The sequence below is a fragment of the Rattus norvegicus genome, chromosome 6, assembly GCF_036323735.1.
Source record: "Rattus norvegicus strain BN/NHsdMcwi chromosome 6, GRCr8, whole genome shotgun sequence".
Lineage (NCBI taxonomy): Eukaryota > Metazoa > Chordata > Mammalia > Rodentia > Muridae > Rattus > Rattus norvegicus.
This window is the reverse complement of record NC_086024.1, coordinates 78,167,932-78,191,786: the sequence shown is the minus strand read 5'-3', so window position 1 is coordinate 78,191,786 and position 23,855 is coordinate 78,167,932. Positions and strand designations below refer to the sequence as shown.

The 23,855-nt window shown below is 40.8% G+C and overlaps 1 protein-coding gene across 12 annotated transcripts in view; it reads left to right on the top strand.

Annotated features, from left to right (window-relative positions):
• The window catches only part of Baz1a (bromodomain adjacent to zinc finger domain, 1A), a 122,801-nt gene that overhangs the window by 55,886 nt on the left and 43,060 nt on the right, over positions 1-23,855 (top strand). For all 12 annotated transcript variants that reach the window (XM_063261906.1, XM_039112223.2, XM_063261908.1 and 9 more), the window contains 3 exons: positions 10,691-10,834; positions 15,984-16,085; positions 20,513-20,600. In XM_063261906.1, the coding sequence (XP_063117976.1) occupies positions 10,691-10,834; positions 15,984-16,085; positions 20,513-20,600 (334 nt within the window). The remainder of the gene's footprint in view (positions 1-10,690; positions 10,835-15,983; positions 16,086-20,512; positions 20,601-23,855) is intronic.

The window sequence follows — 23,855 nt, the reverse complement described above, 5'->3', positions numbered from 1 at the left end:
TCCCTCCCACCTTCCCTCCCTTCCTTCTAAATACTGGGGATTAGATTCAGTGTCACACTAGAGGCACTCTACAATGCATTGTAATTTCTATTTTCTAATTTTAGTATATGTGCTGCCGAAGCGAGCACGTAATTTCTATTTTCTAAGCCCTACTGTTTTGATTGTTACTGGACAAATGTCTTAATATTTAATATTTTTTAGGTGGTTTCTGCTTTCCTACTTTACTGTAATAAATTTACAAAATGAAAAAAAAAAGGCACATAGATAAGATGTTCTAGGAAGCTCACAGTAAGTAGATATTTGAGAAAATAGATGGCAGAAGGTATTTCTAAGGCACACTGACACATCAAGAAGTGACCATTAATACTGGAGGAGAAGCTGGAAAAAGTATGGTAGGATTAGAACATTATAGAATGGAAAGCATAGGAGAAGGTCTTGAGCCTGTAGGTCGAGGGGCCTAGCACTAGGTGCTCATATTACTCTACATGGTCAGATTTAATTGACCCAGGAGTTTTTAAAATGCTATATGCTTTACTTCTTCAGAGTATGATTTTGAAAATCTGCTTGTTTAAAAAAAAACTCATTTATTTATTTTATATATAGGAATACACTGTAACTGTCTTCAGACACACCAGAAGAGGGCATCAGATCCCATTACAGATAGTTGTGAGCCACCATGTGGTTGCTAGGAATTGAACTCAGGACCTCTGGAAGAGCAGTCAGTGCTCTTAACCGCTGAGCCCTCTCTCCAGCCCAGAAAAATCTGCTTTTTCTACTAAAATAAGATCTTGATATGTCTCCATCCTCCCTTCTCCACACGAACATGCGTGCGTACACACACACACATGCACATACACACCATGTTATTTGGGAAGCCCTAGCTTATAAATCAAACTCTAGATGCCAAAATAATTCTGCTATATAATTTTATTTTATTAAAATATATATCAAAGAACTATGAAAGGCTTAGAGTCTACTTCTCAACCACTCCTATCAGAAATATCACGGTCAATTTGAATATATAGTTTACTTTTTCCTGTATTGTATTAATTTAAAAAATAGCAAGCTGGGGTTGGGGATTTAGCTCAGTGGTAGAGCACTTGCCTAGCAAGCGCAAGGCCCTGGGTTCAGTCCCCAACTCCGAAAAAAAGAAAAAAGAAAAAAAAATAGCAAGCTAATTTTTCACTCAGGAATAGTTTGGATGGTTTCTTGTGTCAAATGCTGGGTGTGGTAGCATATCTGTCACCCCAGCACATTACAGACAACCTAGGGAGAATCTTTCTCAGAAAACAAACAAACCTACCAAGGCACTTAAATGTACACTGTTTCTAACTGGTTTTGTAGAAACTGATTAAACTGTTGGCTCATTAAGACCACCATTGGATCTTGCCCTTCTCCAAGGCTGCAGAAAAGTACTTCTTTTACTAACCTGCTATGAGTTCTTTTAGGTAAAATCTCACTGTGTTGCCCATGAGCTCAACTGCTTCTTCCAGTCAGCCTTCTGAGTTACTGGGACTATATGTATACACTGCCATGCCTACCTTGCACTGCACTAACTTTCGATATTGTCAGACTTCCAGCTGACTGACTTTCCCAACTTAGGTTAAATAAGTAACAGAGCAGACTCAGATTTGCACCGGAGCATTTCATTGATCTCTAGGGGTCTCCTAAATATGATCTCTGCACTATATGGGCTTAAAGTTTTAAAGAATTTTAAGAGATTTTATATGTATGTTTGCACAGTAGTGTGTGTATAACTACTATGCTATGAATGGGGCCAGAAGAGACCATCAGATTCCCTGGGACTGGGCAGTTGTGAGCTGTCTTGTGGGTATTGGGAATCAAATCTGGGTCTTCTACAAAAGTAGTGTGTGCTCTTAACTGCTGAATTCTAGCCCTGTGGAATTAACTTTTTAAAAATTATTTAGTAAAAAAAGCATAAGCTATTATAGGCTTCAATTTTTTTTCAAACTACCTTGGAAAGTAAATATTATAGAATTCTTTTAACTCTGTAAATATATCAGTTTTAGCATCATATGGTGACCCACGTGCTTGTCTATACTTTCAGAACCTGTGGGCAGAGGTGGGAGGGTCACTGCAAGGTAAGGCCAGCATGGTCTATGGCCTGCCTGGGCTGTGCTTAAGGAGGCTTTGTCTCAAAACAGGAAAAGAAAGGTGACCAACATACTACTACTCTTAACATTTCAAATATTTCAATATTTTTTTCAATAACTTGAAGAAATTTTAAACAAAGACATGTAAGGAGTGGGCACTCAGGACATGATATAATTAGAAGTGAGAAAAATGGACATTTTCTCTTGTAATTCCTTTGTGTTTATGTGTCTTGAGGGCATGGTCCTAGGAGTCATTCCTAAAGCACCAATGTATTGAGACAGATCCCTCATTGGCCTGGAGCTCACTCACTAGGCTAGGCTAGGCTGGCTGGACAGTGGACCCACGGATTCCTGTCTCTGTCTCACAGAGCTAGGCTTACAAGCACATACTTCCTTGCCCAACTCTTCCCTACTCACCCTACCCACATGCAATGAACTTTATTGATAGAATTTAGGTTACCTAAGACCTTCTCCTTCCCCCATAGGTCCAGTATGGAAGCTGTGAGGGGAGATGCTCAGTGGTAGGGTCTGATTTCGGACAGAGTCCTTAGCAGCCAAGGGCCTCTCTCCACCTGTGTTTTTGCTGGGTCCAGGGCTTCTTACTCCTTGGAGGCCACGTGGACCATGATATCCGCTATCCTGCCATTGTAGCCAAATTTGTTGTTATATCATAGCGAGAATGAGTTTGATAAAGTGGTCAATTGAGGGCAATGCCAGCATGCAGCAGGGTGTCACAGTTAAAGTCACAGGAGACAACCTGGTTCTCAGCATAGCTAGCTCAGGGTGTCCTTAGTGAGCCCTCTGATGCTTGCTTTACCACCTTCGTGCTGCCATTGTGCCTGGCAGCCTTCTCAAATCTGCAGGTCAGATCCTCAACAGACATAGTGGCAATCGGAACCCAGAAAGCCACAGCAGTGAGCTCGTTCAGTTCTGGGATGACCTTGCCCACAGCCTCAGGAGCTCCTGTAGGTGCAGGGATGATGTTCCCCGAACACCCTGTGGCCATCACCACAGTTTATCATAGGGCCTTCTATAGTCTTCAGGGCAGTGGTGACAGCATGGACTGTGGTCATGAGTCCTTCCACAAACTTCATCATGGGTAACCTTTGGTTGGGGTTGCTGAGCAGCTGACGGTGCAGAAGGCATTGCTGGCAATTTTGAGTGACTTTGTCAATACTCTCTGTAGTTCATGTCTATGGAGGGGACAGCCAAAGGGGAAAAGATTGACTCCAGTCTTCTCCATGGTAGTGAAGTAGTGAAGGCACCAGTAGACCCCGTGCGCTCACTCACTCCCTCCCCCCCTCTGAAATATTGGTTCTAGGGATCAAACTCAGGTTCTTGGCGTTGAGCAGCAAGTGCATTACCAGCCTGAGCTTTTTTGGTATCACTCTCTTTAATGTAATCCATGAATAGTATGTATTCACATTGAGAAAACAGTGCAACACTTAGAGTTATTTTGATTTGAACATATACATGTTTAATGCCCGTGACTGGGTCCTTGTAAGATCGAGAAGACATTTTTGAAAAGGGGTTAATTAGAAATAGGTTTGTATTCATTTGTTTGTTTGTTTGTTTGTAAGTGCCAAGATCTCATGTGGACCAGGTGGTTTTCACATCTGTTACATAGTTAAGGTTGACTTTGAACTGTTGATTGACCTGTCTGGACTTACAAATGTATTATTGCTCTTGAGTTTGACTAGAAGTTTAAAGGGGAAATTTTCACACACACACACACACACACACACACACACACGGGGCGGGGGGAGTTGGGGTGTAGATGGGGCAAGGGGCATATTAGACACAAATGCAGGAGGGAAGCTTCTTTTTTTTTTTTTTTTTCTTGGAGCTGGGGACCAAACCCAGGGCTTTGAGCTTGCTAGGCAAGCGCTCTACCACTGAGCTAAATCCCCAACCCCAGGAGGGAAGCTTCTTATTTAGTCTTAAAGATAGTATATAAAAATTTCCAGCAACATACTAATTAAAAAATTTGTTGGGCTGGGATTTAGCTCAGTGGTAGAGCGCTTACCTAGGAAGCGCAAGGCCCTGGGTTCGGTCCCCAGCTCCGAAAAAAAGAACCAAAAAAAAAATTTTTTTTGTTTATTTTATGCACATGAGTGTTTTGCCTGCTGGTCAGTATATGTGTGCTTGCTGCCCATAGAGGTCAGAAGAAGGCCACCATGGGGGTGCTATGCTGAACCCAGGTCCTTTGCAAGAGCAGCAGTGCTCTTAACCTTAATCTCTGACCTGTGTCTCCAGCTCCTACCCACTTGTTTTTGTTTTTTTTAAAGGCTTTAATCTGGCTAACTATACAATGATCTGTTTTATTTGTTTAGGTGATTTTTCAAGAGAGGCTTTAGTCCTGGAACTCTAGACCAGACTAGCCTTGAACTCAGAGATCCACCTGCCTCTGCTCCCTGAGTGCTGGGAGTAAGGGTGTAGGTCACCACATCAAGCTGGTTAACAACTGATCTTTTAATGCTTGTGCTGATTGGGTTTTATTGTCAAGCTGACAGAACCAAGATTTCCCCTAGAAGGAAGCCTTTTTGTTTTTTGTTTGTTTGGTTTTTGTTTTGTCTCATTTTTTCGTTTGCTTATTTGTTTTGAGACAAAGTCCCCTATGTAGGCCTTGCTGTCCTGAACTTGCTATGTGGACTATGGCTATGAGGCCAACCTAGACCCTGAGCTCTGGGATTGAAAGCTGCGTGGCTGGAGCAGGGAGTCTTAGTGCAGGGTTGCCTACATCCCGTTGATTTTCAGGCATGTCTTGGCTGTTAGGTGACAAAGGAAGCCCATTGCGGTGGCACCATTCTGTGGGCAGGCATTTCTTAAGACAAGATTCCAAATATGAGCAAGCCAGGAGAGAAGAGCAAGGAAGGGTGTTTTATTATCTCTGTCCCCTTGACTGTGGCTGTAATGGGGCAAGCTAGCTGCTTGAGGCCCTGCCTTTGACTTCTCCAAAATAATAAACTATAACTCAGAATTGTGAGTTAAAATAAGTCCCCCTCTCTCTCATCAGTTGATTTCTGTCAGGGTGTGTGTCACAGCAGCACAAATGAACCTCTAGTAAGGCCAAGATTGCTAGTTCCTGGCCAAGGAATGTATGTCTTAAACAACATCCTAAAATTCCTTTCATTGTTTCTTGATGACTCTAAGATAATGATAGTTCTTTTTGCTTGCTTGCTTTTTGAAATGAGATCTTGCTTTGTTTCCTGGGTTAGAATTGAGCTCATGATCCTATTCCTTCAACATCCTGAATAGCTGGGATTAGAGGCATATAACAGTGCCTGATAAGATCATTTTTAGTTTCAAAACTACTCAGGATAGTTGTTTGTATTTTTACATTTATGTACTTATTTGGGTGGGGGCCTCTCACATGGAAATTGAGGACAACTTAGAAGAATTGGTTCTCTCCTACCACTGTGTGGATTCTGGGATCAAACTCAGGTTATCAGGCTTGGTGACGGGTGCCTTTACCATTCCCAAGAGCTATCCTACTAGACTTTTTATATTTTATATAAAATATTTTATATTTTTATATTTTTTTAGCTAGATTCTTACTGTGTTGCCTAGGCTGACCTCAACTCACTATGTATGTAGCCCAGGTTGGCCTTGACTTTGGACTTATTCTAAAAGTAACATACATAGTATCCATTATTTTCATCCCTTATTGATTTATTTCTCATATATGGAATAAACACTTGTAATCAGAGTTAATATTTTTATATTTATTATTAGCATATTAAATTACTGTTTTGAAATAATTATTGCTTCACATCAGGCTGTAAAACAAAGTTTTTCCCAATGATATTGTCTTACAAAATTATGGTAACAGTGATAGGATATTGACAGGAATTGATATAGTTTGGATATCGAGCATTTCTGTCACTATAAGCCCTTTTTCCCCCAAATGCTATTCATGTAAAGCTACCTCAACTCTCTGTCCCTTGAGTGAGCAAGTGACACATCTCTTGAGGTGCTAGGGATTGCCACTTTTTAGGTCATGATTGTTAAACTAATCTTCCATTTTCTGAAACAAATATGACTTGAAAGCTTTATTGCCATTAATAATTATTTTGTGATTCTCTAAACTTTTTTGTATCTCAATAATCTTTGGACTCTCTGGAATGAAGAAATAGTAGCAAGTGGATTTGAAAGATACTTAAGCTAATTTCTGTGGAAGTCTATTAGGTGCTGACTCGGCATTTTGAGTAACTCCTGAAACCAAGTAAAGCCTAGTCAAGAGTGGGACCTGTGGTTTGTGTGTGGTACATAGCTAATAGCAATATTGACAATAGCTAATTCAATTGATATATCAAATGTGTATTACATTCTAGGCAGTGTCTCAATAATGTACTGGTTTCCTTCTCCCTAATACTGTCAGGAAACTGTTCTTTCCGTGGTTTTAAGGAGATCAGTACCTCAAACTCTTACAGCACTGTATGCCCATTTGTGGGTAGACTGTTCCCCCTGTGATATGTAAGATCATTTAGAGCCTACACCAAATGCCTAGACCCTAAGTGGGCTTGGAGTTTTCTTCTCATGACCATCACCTTCAGTACTATCAGAAATGTGTGGGCTCTGCTATTATCAGTCTCAGATTCCCTGAAGTTTTCTTCATTGCCGTGTGAAGACTGGGCCTTGTAGATCCAGATGTGAGATTTAAGTCTTCAAAAATGAATGTGATAGCCAGATCCTGTCAAAAAGAGAAAGAAGGAAGGAAGGAAATAAAAAACAAATGTATTTTATTGCTTTCATGTCTCTAAATTCCAGATCTTGTCAGTATACTGTACCACTACCCAAAAAGTTTTGAGATGACTTCTTGCAGTTTTTCCTCTTTAGAAACTTTGCTTTACCTCTGTCGGCCAGTGTGAAAGTCAGCCTGCAAACATTTAGACACTTCCATTTGCTGGCAATGTGGGTGTGCTCATTGAATTTCTCCCAGGCTTCTCTATTAGGACAAAAATATAGGTTTATGTTTTGTGTTAAAAAAAAAAAAAAACCCACGCGGGGTTGGGGATTTAGCTCAGTGGTAGAGCGCTTGCCTAGCAAGCACAAGGCCCTGGGTTCGGTCCCCAGCTCCGGAAAAAAAGAACCAAGAAAAAAAAAAAAAGACAAAAAACCCACTTTGCCATTTTAATCATTTTAATTGTGAAATTCAGTGGTGGTCACAGTGTTGTATAACTATCACCACTATTTCCAGAACATTTTCATCATTCCAAACAGAAACTCTGTACTCGTTAGGCAATCACTTCCCATTCTGCCCTTCTCCCTCCCTTGGTAACCTTGATTCTACTTTCTGTCTATGACTTGTTTGTTTTATATACTTCATGTGAGCAGGTTCAAGTGTTTGTCCTTTTGCAGCTTATCACACTGTTTCCAGGGTCCATTCATATTTAGAATGTATTAGAATGTCATTCTTTTTATGTCAGGATATTCTGTTGTGTTTATATAGCCATATTTTGTTTATCTAGCTGTCAGTGGACTTTTTGGTTGGTTTTATGTTTTGTCTACTGGAAACACTGGTGTTCAAATATTTAAATTCTTTTTTCAATTTTTAAGTGGAGTTGATAGCTTTATGACAGTTTTGTGTTTGACTTTGTGGGGAAATGGAAATGCTGTTTTTTATAACGTCTGCTGTAAAAGTTTGGTCCTGGTTCTTCCTCACAGCCCCATGCTCCCAGAAATAAGACTTAGACTCAAAAATATATTTACAGATACCTTGGCCATATAGCTAGGTTCTTCTCTGACTAGATCAAAACTTATAACCCATTTACTCTAATCTTCATTGCTGCATGGCTGGTTACCTGTTCTCTGGTACCATGGGCCCATTTTGTCACATCTTCCTGGGTGAATCTCCCAAGCCTGGCACTTCCCCAGGTGTCCCATTTCCTTTTTTCTTTTTTTCTTTTTTTTTCCCCCGGAGCTGGGGACCGAACCCAGGGCCTTGTGCTTGCTAGGCAAGCGCTCTACCACTGAGCTAAATCCCCAACCCCATTGTCCCATTTCCTATTTCCTGCCTAAGCTGTAGGCCGTCCGAATGATTATTGGCAGGTGCCACATCCATACAGATATAAAATATTCTCTCTACATCTTTGCATCAGTTCTTATTTCTCTACAGCCTTCCCAGAACTTGTTTAATGATAAATTTTGCTTTTGAGATAAATGCCACCTTAATGGAAATGGTCTACTACTTGCTGTGATTTTGATTCTGTGCTTTGCAAATGAGCCAAGCATCTTTTTGATTGACTCTTCGCCATTTTTATCTTCTTTAGAGAAGTGTCTACTCAGACCTACTAATTTTTAAACATTTCGTTGTTTTTCTTTCAGTTGTAAAAACTCTTCATGTATTTATTCTATCTCGGGTTTTCTAGAATGAAGACTGTTCTTCAGTCTTTTAAGACTTATGTTTATGTGTGATTGCCGTAAGTGCACATGGGCACTATATGCATTAGATCCCTGCAACTGATGTTACAAGCCGAAATGTGGACCAGGGAACTGAACCCCCATCCTCTGCAGGAGCAGCGGTGCTCTTAGATATTGAGATGGCACGGTGTGCATATCTGTGTGTGGGTGTGTGCACATGAGCTAGACACCCGAGGAAGCCAGAGGTGTTGGATGTCCTTGGAGCAGGAATTACAGGCAGCTGTGAGCATGCTGATGTGGGTGCTGGGATTGAAATCAGGTCCTCTACAAGAGCAGTAAGCACTCTCAACTGCTGAGCTACCTCTCCAGCCCTTTACAAAGATTTATTTATATTTATATTTATTATTATAAATTACATATGGCTGGGGATTTAGCTCAGTGGTAGAGCGCTTACCTAGGAAGCGCAAGGCCCTGGGTTCGGTCCCCAGCTCCGAAAAAAAATAAATAAATAAATAAATAAATAAATTACATATGTGCATGTGAGTTTGTGTACATGAATTCACGTTTCAGCAGAGGCCAGAGGTATTGGATTCCACTGAAGCTTCAGGTTGAGGCATCTTTAAGCCAACTGAAGTCAGTGCTGGGAACTGAACTCAGGTCTGTAAGAACAGTGTGAACTGTTACTCATGAGTGTGTGTGTATGTGTGTGTGTATAAAATTATATATATATATGTGTGTGTGTGTATGTATAAAACATGGTACATAGACAGAAATGTAGGCAAAACACGCATACACATAAAATGGAAAAAAAAGGGAAAGCAGACATGTAGAAACATAGCAACAGAAGAAGCAAGAGCCAGGGCTGGTGGGACCTCATCCGGTCCCTCTGTAGTTGTCAGGCAATCGAGGGTAGTCTCAGTAAGAATAAACATACATTTCTAGCAATGAGCGGTTTCCCTGTTCTCTGAGGAGAGAGGTGGGCCCATGTTAGAGACTGTGCTATCTCATTCAATGAACAAGGCTGTGCATGGTGTCTGTGCACTATAGATATACATGTAATGATATAATTATCATTACTCCTAGGAGAAGAGCTGTCAAATGAATAGTCCTGTGAATACTGATACAAACACATGCGCTCGCACACACACACATACACACACTCACAGACATATAGAGCTTCTCTATGTAGCCCTGGCTGTCTTGGTAAACAATGTTTACCAAGCTGGCTGTAAACTCACGGAGATCTGCCTGCCTCTGCCTCCCAAGTGCTGGGGTTAAAGGCATGTGACATCACTGCATCACTTAAGAGTGTAATTACTGACTGTTTTGGTGGCACATTGCATGTGGCCCTAGTACTTCAGAGACTAAAGCAGGAGAGTCAAAAGTTTGAGGCTAGCCTCATATGCATATTGAAATTGTCTCAAATGCAATTCCTAAGAGACAATTTAGCCTCACTAGATTTAATAAGATAAATAATGTATTGATCACAGTTCTCCTGATAGAAAATGTATTTGTGGATGGTTGGAGAGGAAAGAATATGTAAGAGAACTGGCTCCCTAGGTTCCGAAAGCATAGTTCTCACACTTGGCAATCTGACAAGTGGGTTACCAGGGGCTGGGAGTGTAGCGTTGTGGTCCATATCTGAAGGCAGAATCAGGAGGCTGAGGGTGCAGTTGTCAGTCTGAAGCTGAAGGCCTACCTGAGAACAGCGGGAAGGGGGCTACAGGACCAGAGCCCAGAGATCTCAGAGTTCTCTTCCGGGTAGAGTAAGGTACCCCAGCAAGAAAGTGAGTTTACCATTTCCCTGCCTTTTTGTTAAGTATGTTATGGGGAGAAGCTAATCGGATTATACTTGCCAACATGAAGGGCAAACCTGCCCCTGCAGCCCTGCTGACTCACTCCTGCCTCCTTCTCCTCTGGAAGCGTAGCAGGAGACTGTGCTGCTTTGTCACCCTGTGCAGCCCTGGGCTGGCCCAGTGCATGCTGCCAGGCACCGAAACAGCTCAAGAATCCCATCCACTGTACTTAAAAATTAGATGTCAGATTTTCTCTAATTGAATTATTTACTTAGCCATAGTCTTCAGAATATAGACCTGTGTAGTTTATGAATGCATTTGGGTTATATTGCTAGTAGGATGTCTCTTTTAGATCCTGTTAGAACTAGACACAGTACTCTTCTGAGGTGCCTTGCATTTTGTGATTCTTTGTTTCAGGCTGCAGTGTAGAATCTTGGAAGTCCTCCCTCCATTACATCAAAATGGTTTTGCTAATGGACACATGAGCAGTGTTGACGGAGAGACTATTGTCATCAGTGACAGTGACGACTCAGAAACACAAAGCAGTTCTTTTCAACATGGGTGAGTAGTTTGTATGTTAGCTATCAGATTGGTGATCATCTAATGAAATACAAATTCTCTTTCCTGCATTTCCTTTTCTTGTCACACTGTGGTGTGCTGTCCTTAAATTATCTATTTCAACAACATGTTAGAATTTTCAAAATGTAAACCTAATTAACTCTCTAATTAGCTGCTTAAGAGCAGTCCATCCCCCTTGCTGGGTCTGACAGTGCACATGCCTTTGGGCTAAATAGTCAGACAGTGTCTCCAAAAAACCAAGACCAAACAAAATAGCATGTGTGCTACAGCCTGCCTATGGCGGTCATAGGATATGTGGGAGCCAGTTTTTTCTTCACCCTGTGTTCTGGGTATGGAGCTCAGGTGGTCAGGTCCTGGAGATCTCATCGCACCAGCCTAGTGTTCTACTCCTTATATGCCGGTTCCACTCACCTACTGAAGGACAAGCTTGCTTGTTTGCTTTGAGACAGGGTTTCTCTGTGTAATAGTCCTGGCTGGCCTGGAACTCACATAGATGCACCTGCCTCTGCCTCTTGAGTGCTGGATGAAGGACATGTCTGTTGCTTCTGTGTGTTGGCAATTTCAAATAAAAACTGCTGTGAACATACATATATGGCAGGCTTCCGTGTTGGTGTAAGCTTTGTGCACATTTGGGCAAATATGAAGGAGTTTGAGTGCTAGATCACATAAGGGTGTGTTTTGTTCTTAATTGTTTTTATTTTGTAGGTATACATGGTGTACATGTATGTGCATCCAGATACATGTTCTTATGATATTTGTAGGCCAGAGGACAGTCTTAAGCTCCACTCCACTCATAGGCATCCATCTAATTTTTTGAGACAGGTTCTCTCATTAGGACCTGGAGTTCACTGGGCTGGCTGGGCAGAATACCCTGGAGGCTTGCCCTGTCTTGCCTCCCCAGCACTGGGATTCCAAGTGTAGTCCTCTGTTGCATGGGGGTTGGGGTCAAATGCAGGTTTTGTGTTGGGCAAGCACCTTGCCCAGTGAACTAGCTCTCCACCTACTATATTTAGTTTCAGCTGTCCTCCATGGCAGCTGTACCACCACCAATCACCACTTTCTACTCCCAGGCCCCTATATGTGCATAGCCATGTTATAATGCCAAATGTATCTAGTCCAACTTCAAAAGTCCTGGTAATCTATAGCAGTTTAAAAGTTCAAAGGCTTCTGAAATTCAAACAATCTCTTAACTGTAGTCCCCTGTAAAATCAAAATGAAAAAGCAGATCACACACTTCCAAAATATAATGGCATAGGATATGCATTGTGGTGCCAAAAGGGAGGGAAGGGAACACAGTGAGGAAGTACTGGGCCAAAGCAAGACTGAAACCAGCAGGGAAACCTACAAACTGCATCTCCATGTCTGATGTCTGAAACACACTTCAGATCGCCAAGTCCTTTCAGCTGTTAACTGTAACACACTTTTCTCTTTGCCTGTTCTACTTTCTGTTAGCAGCTTTCCTCAGTAGGTACCCCAGGACTCTGGCATCCCCAATATTTTGAGGTCTCCAAGGCATCCAGGTTTCCCCTTTACAGCTTCACACAATGGCTTCTCCCGGCCTCCATGCAGACCTCCAAAGCCACACACGCCTGGCTTCGGTGGCTTTCCTTAGCTGTGGGGAAGATTCCATAACCCCATTTCTTCTATTCTTGACTCTAAAGCCAGAACCCCATGACTAAAGCTGTCAAGTTCTGCAGCTTTCTGGGGCTTTGTTGTTGTTTTATTTTGGTTTTGTTTTTTTCTAGAGAAATGGGTCTTTCTGTGTAGCCTTAGCTGTTCTAGAACTCAAGCTGTAGTCCAGGCTGGCCTTGAACTCAGGGAGATCTGCCTACCTGTCTGCAACCAAGTACTGGGATTAAAGGCATTCACCACCACCACCTGCCTAGCTTTCTGTTTTCAATGGTTTCTCTCACTGCCTAAAACTTAGCTATCCAAAAACTATATATAGACCACCCTGGCCCCAAACTCCAAGATCTGCCTGTCTCTGCTTTTTGAGTGCTAAGGTAAAAGGTTGCAGCCAGCACACTAGCTGAGAGCTTTTTTTCTCCATTCCCTTCATAAATTGAAACAGTTAGGTGGGGTTTTTCCTGAGCTTACCAGTCCTTTATTCTGTCAAACATCAGGCTTTTCTCTGTTTATCTCCTTGAACACTGGACTCAGCTCTATTCCACTTCCTGGTGCCTCCTTTTTCCTCAAAATGTACATTTTGTATTTTTTCTTTCTCGGCTTGCTCCTTTTCATTATAGACATATGTAAGAGTGAATACTGGTAACCACATAATCCATACTAGGCTGTTTTGAGATTTCCTCTGCTAATATAGTTGATCCAAAACTCTTTAGTTTAGCCTCAGGGAGACTTTGGGGACCAAGACAGAAAGCAGCCATATTCTTCATTAAAATATCATAACAACAGTATCTAGGCCACATACTGAAATTCCTCTCTGAAACTCTTGAGCCTCGCCTCCATAGTCAGGTCACCCCACTTGACAGCCACCACTGTCTTCCATGTTCCTGCCAGTAAGTCCCATTAAGCCCCATTAAAGCATTCAATTGCTTTTCTAATCCAACATTCCAAAGTGTGCATTCCTCCAAACAAAAGCATGGTCAGGCCTATCACAGCAATACCCTAGACCCTGGTACCACCTTCTGTCCTAGTTAAGGTTTTATTGCTGTGAAGAGTCACCATGAGCATGGCACTTCTTATAAAGGAAAATATTTAACTAGGTATGGCTTACAGTTCACATAAATATAAAATTGCATTCCTTCAGAACATACTAGCTTACTTATCAGTCTGGATGTGGTTAGCAGACTAATCATCCAAACAATATTCCTTCATAGATGAGTTTTTGTTAGTTAACAGTCATCAATAACAGTCATCAAGATGTTAGAGAGCAGATCTCATTCTCTCCCTGCCTCACCTCCTGAAACATACACAAATGCTTTATTTCAGAAATTATTTCTTACATATGTGTGTTTTGTCTACAACTGTAAGTTGCCATGTGGATGCTGATATTTGAAGCCAGGTCCTCTGGAAGGGCAGCCGGTGTTCTTGACTCTTGAGCTGTCTTCTCAGTTCCAAGCACATGATTTTTAAACTACATTTCTCAAAGAATCCCTGTTGGTCCTTCCCATCACAAAGCACAGTGTGTGTATACTGAAGCTCTGGATATCCTTATATTCTTAATAGTTAACCTTGGCTAAAATATTCACAGCTTACTGTCTGATTTAACACTGAGAAGTATGTTTGGCGTTAGCATGTCACTTTACAGATAGAAACAGATCTGTTCTTGTCAGTTCCTTGCTGGTGGTGGATCAGCAGCTACGATTGAGATACTTAAGTTCAGTGAAATTTCTCCTCTGTGTAGACCTAGACATGGAGTAGCAAGAGAGGAAAGTCACACAAATGGAAGTCAGTTGTATATTCTTCCTACTTGGTACGTAAGTTGGAATAGGAACTGTTTCTAGTCTCTGACTGGTCATCATGCTTCCTTAGGAAGAATGCAGTCAGGATTTTATCCCAAAGGAAGCTTTTAATGTAAGGGCTACAGTAAAGCTCCATTAATTCTATTGTCACCACCTCTGACTAAATGAATCCTCTTTCTCCTCATGACCCTGCTTCTTCTTCTTCTTTTTTTTTTTTTGGTTCTTTTTTTCGGAGCTGGGGACTGAACCCAGGGCCTTGCGCTTCCTAGGTAAGCGCTCTACCACTGAGCTAAATCCCCAGCCCCATGACCCTGCCTTCTTGTGCACACTTTCACCTCGAGTTCTTTAGTATTTCTTCTTTCTCTGAAGTTTTTCTGAGATTTACTCCTGGGTTGGTCTTCATTCCCCCATCATTACCACCACACACACCTCTTTAAATACAAACTTCCTGGAAGGCCTATCAGTCAATCTATCAAGTATCACTGTCCATGTAAGATTTGGGAGTTTCGTTTGTTTTTGCTTGATTGCATTGGTCCATTATTTCAGTTTTAGTAACTGCTGGCTTTTGTCATTACAAATAGTATCTAGCATACTGTTGGCTTTCCACTGCTGAGTGAATGGTGAATGGATAATTACACCCTAAAGGTTAGTGAGAAGTTAGTTGGAACGAGGATTAACCGTGTAGTTTATTTGCCTTTTGTGTGTGTGTCTGAACTAGACAAGTACTCGACCACTGACCTATACTTCCTTTTTTAAAGTATATATTGACTATACGTTTTACTTTTTGTTGCCTTGATCTTATGCCTCAGCTTCCTGAATACAGGTCTCAAACACCAGGCCCGGCTTGCCACTGTGAAGAAAGTTTAAAAGTGATTCCAATAACCTTATATTTCCCTTTTCTTTTTGAGATTCCCAGGCCAGCTTGCAACTCTGTGTCCCTTAGGCTGACTTTGGCTTTCTGACCCTCCCACCTCTGCTTCCTGAGCCTGGGACTACAGACAATGTCCCTCTGGGTCCACTTTCCTTTATGGTCCTTAGACATCAAACTTTTCTGACATAGAGCTAGGGGTAACTCACTTGGTAGAGTACTTACCTGGCATGCATGAAGATGTGTTCAATTCCCCATGAAGAGAAACGGGTGGCACATGCCTGTAATGCTGCACTGGGAAGGGGAAGGCAGGAGGACCCAGGGATAAGGTACCCGTGGCTATGTAGTGAGTTCTGTATCATCCTTAACTATGTAATGAACTCAAAGCAAGCCCAGAATATCTGAAACCCAGTCTCAAAAAAAAAAAAATTCTAACCTAAATGATGCTAAGTACTAATTTATTCCCAGCTATTTTATTCACCAGGAGAAATTTTACTGAACGAATAATTAAAATGCCTACCTAAGATTAAATTATGCCTTACACTGTTTTGTCTAATACAATGTGGGAAGGCTATGTAACTTATAAAAAAACCTTAGTTAAAACCACATAAGACTGTATTATATCTGGCAGTGTAGAGCACACTTTCATCCCTGTACGTAGGAGGCAGAGGCAAGCTGCTCTTTCTAGTTCAAGGCCAGCTGGAGCTACATAAGAGATTCTGTGTCAAAAGGGAGAGAGAAAAGCAATGATTCTATTACTACAGTGTATGAAGAAATGAAGCTTTAAGGACCTCATGTTTTCAAAGGTTTAACTGATTTGGATCTGTCCCCTCTTTTTTAGGAAGAAGAAAGATGCAATCGATCCCTTATTATTCAGATACAGGGTACAGCCCACTAAAAAGGAGATGTATGAGTCTGCTGTTGTTAAAGCAACACAAATCAGGTAAAATTCAGTACTTGACATTTACTGTAAAATAATTTTTAATTGTTCTCTCTTCCCTTTTGCCCCATATTTCACTCAGGTAATGAAAGAAAAGTGATGTATTAGGTAGATCCTGAGTCAGAGATACCACCTGCTTTTCTTTTTGGGGGGTGCTGGGGGCTCAGGGCACAGTTCTAAAAAGTGTTTCTCTGTGTAATAGCCCTGGCTGTCCTGGAACTTGATTTGTAGCCCAGCCCTCAAACTCACAAGAATTCCCTTGCCTCTGCCTCCTGAGTGCTGGGATTAAAGATGTGCACCACCATCTGCACATATTTACTTTACTACACATGTCCTGCTTTATTTCAAAACAAAAAACACAGCTTTTAAACATTTAGTGTTGTGTGCACGTGCACACACATGCCAAGTAACACAGAGAGATCAGAGGACAGCTTGTCAGTCACTTCTGCCATGTTGAATTCCAGGGATCAAAATTAGGTCATCAGGTTTGGCATCAAGTGCTGTTGCGTGCTGGACCAGGTCACCAGCGCAGATATATCACCTTTTGTAGTTACAGGGAGGTGTGTGATTGGTTTGTTCGGCAGGCCTCATCATCAGTTTAAGATCTGTAGCAGGTGTGTCCAGCCTACAGACAGTGGACCACAGTATCCCAGCATTTAGCCCAACAAAAAACCATAAACTTAAAGTGTTACAATATTTTATTTAAAATTTTTATTTTAGAACTCAAGTGTGTGGTTCTCTAGGATGAACTTTGTAGCTGTCAGTGTTGTGTAGCAATGTCAGCAGGCGGACCGCGCCTGAGGGACCGTGTGCTCAGTGACTGGGACATGGAGGCCGTGGACACACCCTCCTCACTCACTGCTGACTTCATTCATCTCCTTTTGTCTTTAGTTCAAAATAGAGACAGCAGGTCCAATTGTGCTTCCTATTTAATATTGTTTGTTTTTTACTTACTTTTCGGCTTCTAGTTTATAGTTCTTCTAGACTTTGGTTCCGTCCCTACTGACTCATTTTTATATTTTTCATTGATGAGCTAAAGAATTAGAGTAAGAGTTGTGCTTGGTAGTGAAGCAGTAAAATAACACACAACTCTTTGCCACAACTCTTCAGTTATTTTTTGTTGTTCTGTTTTTGTTTTTTTTTTTTTTAGATTCTTTTTTTTTTTAATTTTACGTGTATGAATGCTTTTGCCAGCATCTGCCTAGTCCCGGCAGAGGTCAGAGAAGGCAATGGATCTCCTGGAGCTGGAGTTAACATTGCAGGCTGTCGTATGGATACTGAGAACCTAGTTTCTTTACAAGGCAGCAAGTGCTGGAAACCACTGAGCCTTCTCCAGCCTCTAACTTACAGCCTTATTGGGCTCAAAAGCAATGCCTTGTTCACTGAAAGACAGTACTATGCCTGTAAGAGACTCGCTTCGCTAGAGAACTCACTGGGTTTTATTCGTATTATTATTTTTTTCTTTTATTGGATATTTTCTTTATTTACATTTCAAGTATTATCTCCTTTCCTGGTTTCCCCTCCAGAACCCCCCCCATGGTATCCCCCTACCTCCTGCCTCCATGATGGTGCTCACCTACCCACCCATCCACCCACCCACTCTCTCCCACCTCCCTGCCCTGGTATTCTTCTATACTGGGGCATCTGAGCCTTCACAGGACCAAGATCATCCTCTGCTACATATGCAGATGGAGCCATGGATCCATTCATGTACTCTTTGGTTGGTGGTTTAATCCCTGGAAGCTCTGGGGGGTCTGGTTGGTTGATATTGTTGTTCTTCCTAAGGTGTTACAAACTCCCTCAGCAACCTCAGTCCATTTTCTAACTCCTCCATTCGGGACCCCATTCTCAGTCCAATGGTTGCTGCCAGCATCCGCTTCTGTATTTGTCATGCTCTGGCAGAACCTCTCAGGAGACAGCTATGTCAGGCTCCTGTCGGCATGCACTTCTTGGCATCCTCAATAGTGATGGTAACTGCATGTTTGATGATCCCCATGTGTAGCAGTCTCTGGATGGCCATTCCTTCAGTCTCTGCTCCACACTTTGTCTTTGTATTTTCTTCTCCTGTGAATATTTTGTTCCCCCTTATAAGAAATACGGAAGCATCCACACTTGTCTTTCTTCTTGAGCTTCAAATGGTCTATAAATTGTATGTATCTTTGGTATTCCATGCTTTTGGGCTAATATCCACTTATTAGAGAGTGCATATCATGTGTGTTCTTTTGTGATTGGGTTACCTCACTCAGGATGATATTTTCTAGGTCCATCCATTTGCCTATGAATTTTATGAAGTCATTGTTTTTGATAGCTGAGTAGTATTCCATTGTGTAGATATACCACATTTTCTGTATCCATTCCTCTGTTGAAGGGCATCTGGGTTCTTTCCATCTTCTGTCTATTATAAATAAGGCTGCTATGAACATAGTGGAGCATGTGTCTTTGTTATATGTTGGAGCATCTTTTGGGTATATGCCCAGGAGAGTTATAGCTGGATCCTCAGATAATACTATGTCCAATTTTCTGAGAAACCTCCAGACTGATTTCCAGAGTGGTTGTACCAGTCTGCAATCCCACCAACAATGGAGGAGTGTTCCTCTTTCTCCACATCCTCACCAGCAACTGCTGTCACCTGAGTTTTTGATCTTAGCCATTCTGATTGGTGTGAGGTGGAATCTCAGGGTTGTTTTGATTTGCATTTCCCTGATGACTAAGGATGTTGAACATTTCTTTAGGTGCTTCTCGGCTATTCGATATTCCTCAACTGAGAATTATTTGTTTAGCTCTATATCCCACTTTTTTTTTTGGTTCTTTTTTTCGGAGCTGGGGACCGAACCCAGGGCCTTGCGCTTCCTAGGCAAGCGCTCTACCACTGAGCTAAATCCCCAACCCCCTATATCCCATTTTTAATAGGGTTATTTGATTCTCTGAAATCTAACTTCTTGAGTTTTTTGCATATTAGCCCTCTATCGGATGTAGGATTGGTAAATATCTTTTCCCAATTTGTTGGTTGTCGTTTTGTCCTAGTGACAGTGTCCTTTGCCTTACAGAAGCTTTGCAGTTTTATGAGGTCCCATTTGTTGATTCTTTTTTTTTTTTTTTTTTTTTTTTTGGTTCTTTTTTTTCGGAGCTGGGGACCGAACCCAGGGCCTTGCGCTTCCTAGGTAGGTGCTCTACCACTGAGCTAAATCCCCAGCCGCCCATTTGTTGATTCTTGATCTTAGAGCATAAGCCACTGGTGTTCTGTTCAGGAAATTTTTCCCAGTGCCCATGTGTTCAGGCTCTTCTCCACTTTTTCTTCTTAGTTTGAATGTATCTGGTTTTATGTGGAGGTCCTTGATCCACTTGGACTTGAGGTTTGTATAAGCCAATAAGAATGGATCGATTTGCATTCTTCTACATGCTGTTCACCAGTTGAACCAGCACCATTTGTTGAAAATGCTATCTTTTTTTCCACTAGATGGTTTTAGCTCCTTTGTCAAAAATAATCCTTCACTGTTAAAGAATGTCCTGTGTACTGTTCAATGATAACTAATTGCCACTTATAGCTTTTGAGCCCTTATTTGAAGTGAAAATGAGGAACTGACTTCTTATGTATTTATAAAAAGAAACCCATTTGTGGCTCCTGGCCACCATGTCAGAGAGTGCAGACTTCAATAATCAATGTGTTCATTGTCAGTAAGTTACTACCTTCTGTTGCCAGCTGCTCCCAAGTCCCTTAAAGACGAGGAATGGAGTACGGTTTGAGGAGGTGCGATACTTTACACTGGGGGTGTTTATTGACTGAGAAACTTTCTACTTTTGTTTGAAAGACATGTACTGAATTTAATTAAAACATTTACATTTTACCAGCATTGTTGTACTGGGCTTGTTTCCGTTTGTTTGTTTGTTTGTTTTGACCATTTTGATTTTGTTTGTTATGGTGTTTATTGCTGTTCTTGTTGCTTTTGAGAAAAATCAAAGGGATAATTAAAATTGCTTGTTTGAAATCTAATCTTAATTCTCTTGAAATGTGTTGGCTCTTATATGATATTAAACACAAAGTACTTTAAAACTTGCTAAGATCTCATTGTGAACAGGCGATTAGTTGATACTATGTCATAGTTAATCATTTTTATTTTAATTTTTCTACTAATTTTATTTTTTAAATAATATTTTTAAACAATGCTTCTATTTACTTATTTCTGTGTTTTTTGAACAACAAATACATATATTGTAATAGGCTTTTTATAACTAATCCATCCACATTTTTCTAAGTTCTAGCATATCCTCTGTGTAGAGAGTTCCTAATAAAGTTTACTAAGTATCGTTGGGGGATGAATATTCTCACTGTGTAGACTCCTAGACTTAGAAGTCAAGTTTTAAATGTATAGTGATTATAGAGTTCTGGTTAAATTGTTAGTACTAATATTACCCTTTTCCCCCAACATCAGCCGGAGAAAACACCTATTTTCTCGTGATAAACTAAAGCTTTTTCTCAAGCAACACTGTGAACCACAAGATGGAGTCATTAAAATTAAGGTAATGAAAATAATGAAATTATATATTGGGAAGAAATAAAATAACAAATGTATAGTATTATAAATTTGTAACATTGATAAGATAGAATGATATTTCAAAGATGGCCTAAATAGCTCTCATTTTATCTGGGGAGCTAATCTTTAATGCTTTTTTTAAAGTATTTTTTGTTGCATTGGCTACTGTTTTGGAACTAGTAGGTGGTCAGTTACTGCCACTTTTATGATATAGATGATCAACTAAGGCAGTGGAAACAGGTGGAGCACTTGGAGAGTTGTTTAATGACCTAAGTATTTTATCTGCCTTACAGAGAACAGAAGGCTTCTGGATAGTGCTAAATAAATGCTCAAGTAAGAGAACTAACCATAGGCATTCTAGACCAAATATGAACCCCAGATTTTACTATGAGCATTAAGAAGGAGAATAAAATTTTTATGTGTCTAAGACTGGCCTTGAACTCACAGTCCTCCTGTGTCCTCCTACATGCTAGATTATAGACATATGCCTATGTATGGTGCTGGGAACTGAATTTAGGGTTTCATGCATGCTAAGCAAGCACTTCAGCAACGGAACTACATCCTCAGCCCTGAAAATCAAGACATTAGAGACCTTCCATTGTGCATTAAATAAAAAGTCAAAAATTGTAAAATTAGTTTTTAATGTGTACTATTTAAATCCCACTAGATAAATAACTAAAAAATAAAGAATCAGACATATAATATATACCTATAATTGCAATGCAGAGACAGGAAGGAAGATTGTAATTTTGATGCTAGGCTGAGACATGTCGAGCTTCTGTATAGAAAAGCACGTGTGTGTTGCAGATGGACCTGATGGCTCAGTGGGTGAAGTGCTGCTTTGCAAGCCTAGGAGCCTGAGTTCAGAAAGCTAGCAACCTGGAAAAGCCAGGTGGAGCAGTATTTAACCCTAACCCCAGTCCTAGGGGTGGAAGCAGGGAAGGGAGGATTCCAGATACTCATGGGCTCCCTGATCTCACTCAAAGGGGAAGATTGGGGTTCAGCAAGAGGCCCTGCCCTGTTTAGTGGTGAATTGTTAAACTGTTTTGAGCTCCCTCCCACTCACACACACACAGAGTGATAGATAGCCTCACTAGCTCAATGGTTGAGCACTTCCTGACCTTCCCACAGCTAGTACACACACCCCTCTGGTAAGCCTTAGTTAACAGTTTCTAGATCTATATTTTATCTTTGTTGCCTCAGACCCTATCAAGGGAGTGGCCACTTACCCTGATTCTTACGTGTTGGCTGGACCTTACGTCTTATCTCTCGGGCCCCCTGTCCTGGTGATTCTATCTGTTCTTCTTCCCCCTGAGTTCCTTGCCCACCAATCTAAAAGTCCCACCTCTGTCTCTTTGCCCAGCCGTTGGCTGTACAGCAATTCTTTATTACCAGTCAAAGCCAGGTGGTGGCAGGGATCCTCAGCATCTGGAAGCTTGGCTTTTGGGAGCCAAATTAAGACAGAGCATTAGAACAAATCCCTAACAGCCCTGTCCCAAATAAAAAATGGAGATTGATAGAGAAAGATACCCATTGTCAACCTCTGGCCCATACATGTACAGGTAAGCACACTTCATGTGCAGAAGAACAGATTAGAAACATACATTTAAATCAGCTACTGGTGCTTAAGGTATGTTTTTCATTGTATGCAAATGTAAATCACAAAAGAAATGAAAAGAAAAACAAATTTATATTTAAAAATGTTATTTCAGATATCTAGGAACAAGGCAAATTATTCATTAAAGTAAACCAGGACACTTGGGTAGCCATTTGAAGACATAGCTAGCTGTACATGCATGTATACATGAAATGAGACAGGTGCTGATGTAACAATGCACGCTGAAGAGCTGCACAGAGCAGCATCTGCAGCTCCCGAGAGACAGTGGAGGCCACAGGTAAAAAGGCCATCACGCAGCTTTCAAGGGCAAGCACTGGATGGACAACACCTGCAGTGGATACAATAAAGAACTGAAATTTATTAGAATACATAAGCATCCCAGAGGGAGACTGAGAACATTGACATGATTAAAATGTAATGTTTGCCATATAAAAACTTGAAAGCATTATTAAAGTATAAAAAACTATTTTTGGCCTTTTCTGAGTAAATAAAGTTGAGCATCCCTACCTAGAAAATCAAAAATGCTCTCAGTCCTAAAGCTTTTTTATTTTAAGCTTTGTTGATTATTGAAGGAACTCTGTGTATGGAAATGCCTACACTATTAAATGTGGATACATACAGAAGTGTCATAAAGGAGTTGGAGAGATGACACAGCAGTTAAGAACACTGGCTGCTCTTGCAAAGGACCCAAATTTGATTCTCAGACACACATGATGACTCACAGCTGTCTACCTCTAGTTTCAGCGTATCCAGAATCCTCTTCTGGCCTTCTGGGACACTGAATGCATATGGTGCACAGATATACATGCAGGGATAACATCTATATGCATAAAATAAAGGAATAAATACATCTCAAAATATTTCAAAATATCATGCAAATAACCTTTCATGTATGTAAAGGGATATGTAGGTCAGGTGCAATGGTGCATGCTGTAAGCTCAGGATGCTGGGTAAGAGAATCGTAAGTTTGAATGTGGTATACTACATTCAAGTTCCCTGTCCAGTATCCTGTGTAAATGAATTTCACAGTTAGATTTAGGTCTTATCCCCTGCCCCCAAGATATCTTCTTGCATATTTGCAAACATTAAAAAAACTTTAAAAATATGAAACCCTCAGGCTCTGGGCATTTCCAGAACAGTGAGATCATCCTGCATTTGAGAAGAAACCATCTGGTACTCATGATGAGTACATGATCATCCTGGTAGAGTCTAATGGAGAAATGTCGTGGGTTCTCGATCTGTTAGAATGATCAGAATCCACAGGGTTTTAGATGCTGAAACTTGTGTTCTACCAATACAGCATATAAATTGTCTGGTAGAGCTCTTCTGCTTTGTTAGTACTGACATCTTGTAGCCTTGCTTTCCTGGGCCATTCTGTGACATTTGTCTTTGAGGTTAAAATTATAATCTGTCCACTAAGTCAGAAAGTCTGGGGTTGAACATACTCTAAACATTGTTCAACAAATTTAGATACAAGGTAAAAGGTAAATCTCAAATGTGGTGAATATCTTAGAACCTTACATTACAGCTCAGGTGAGAATAAAATTGACTTAATTTTTTATTTGGAACTTTATAGAAATTTGAATTTCTGCTTTTATCAAGACCAACTTGTCTTAATATATA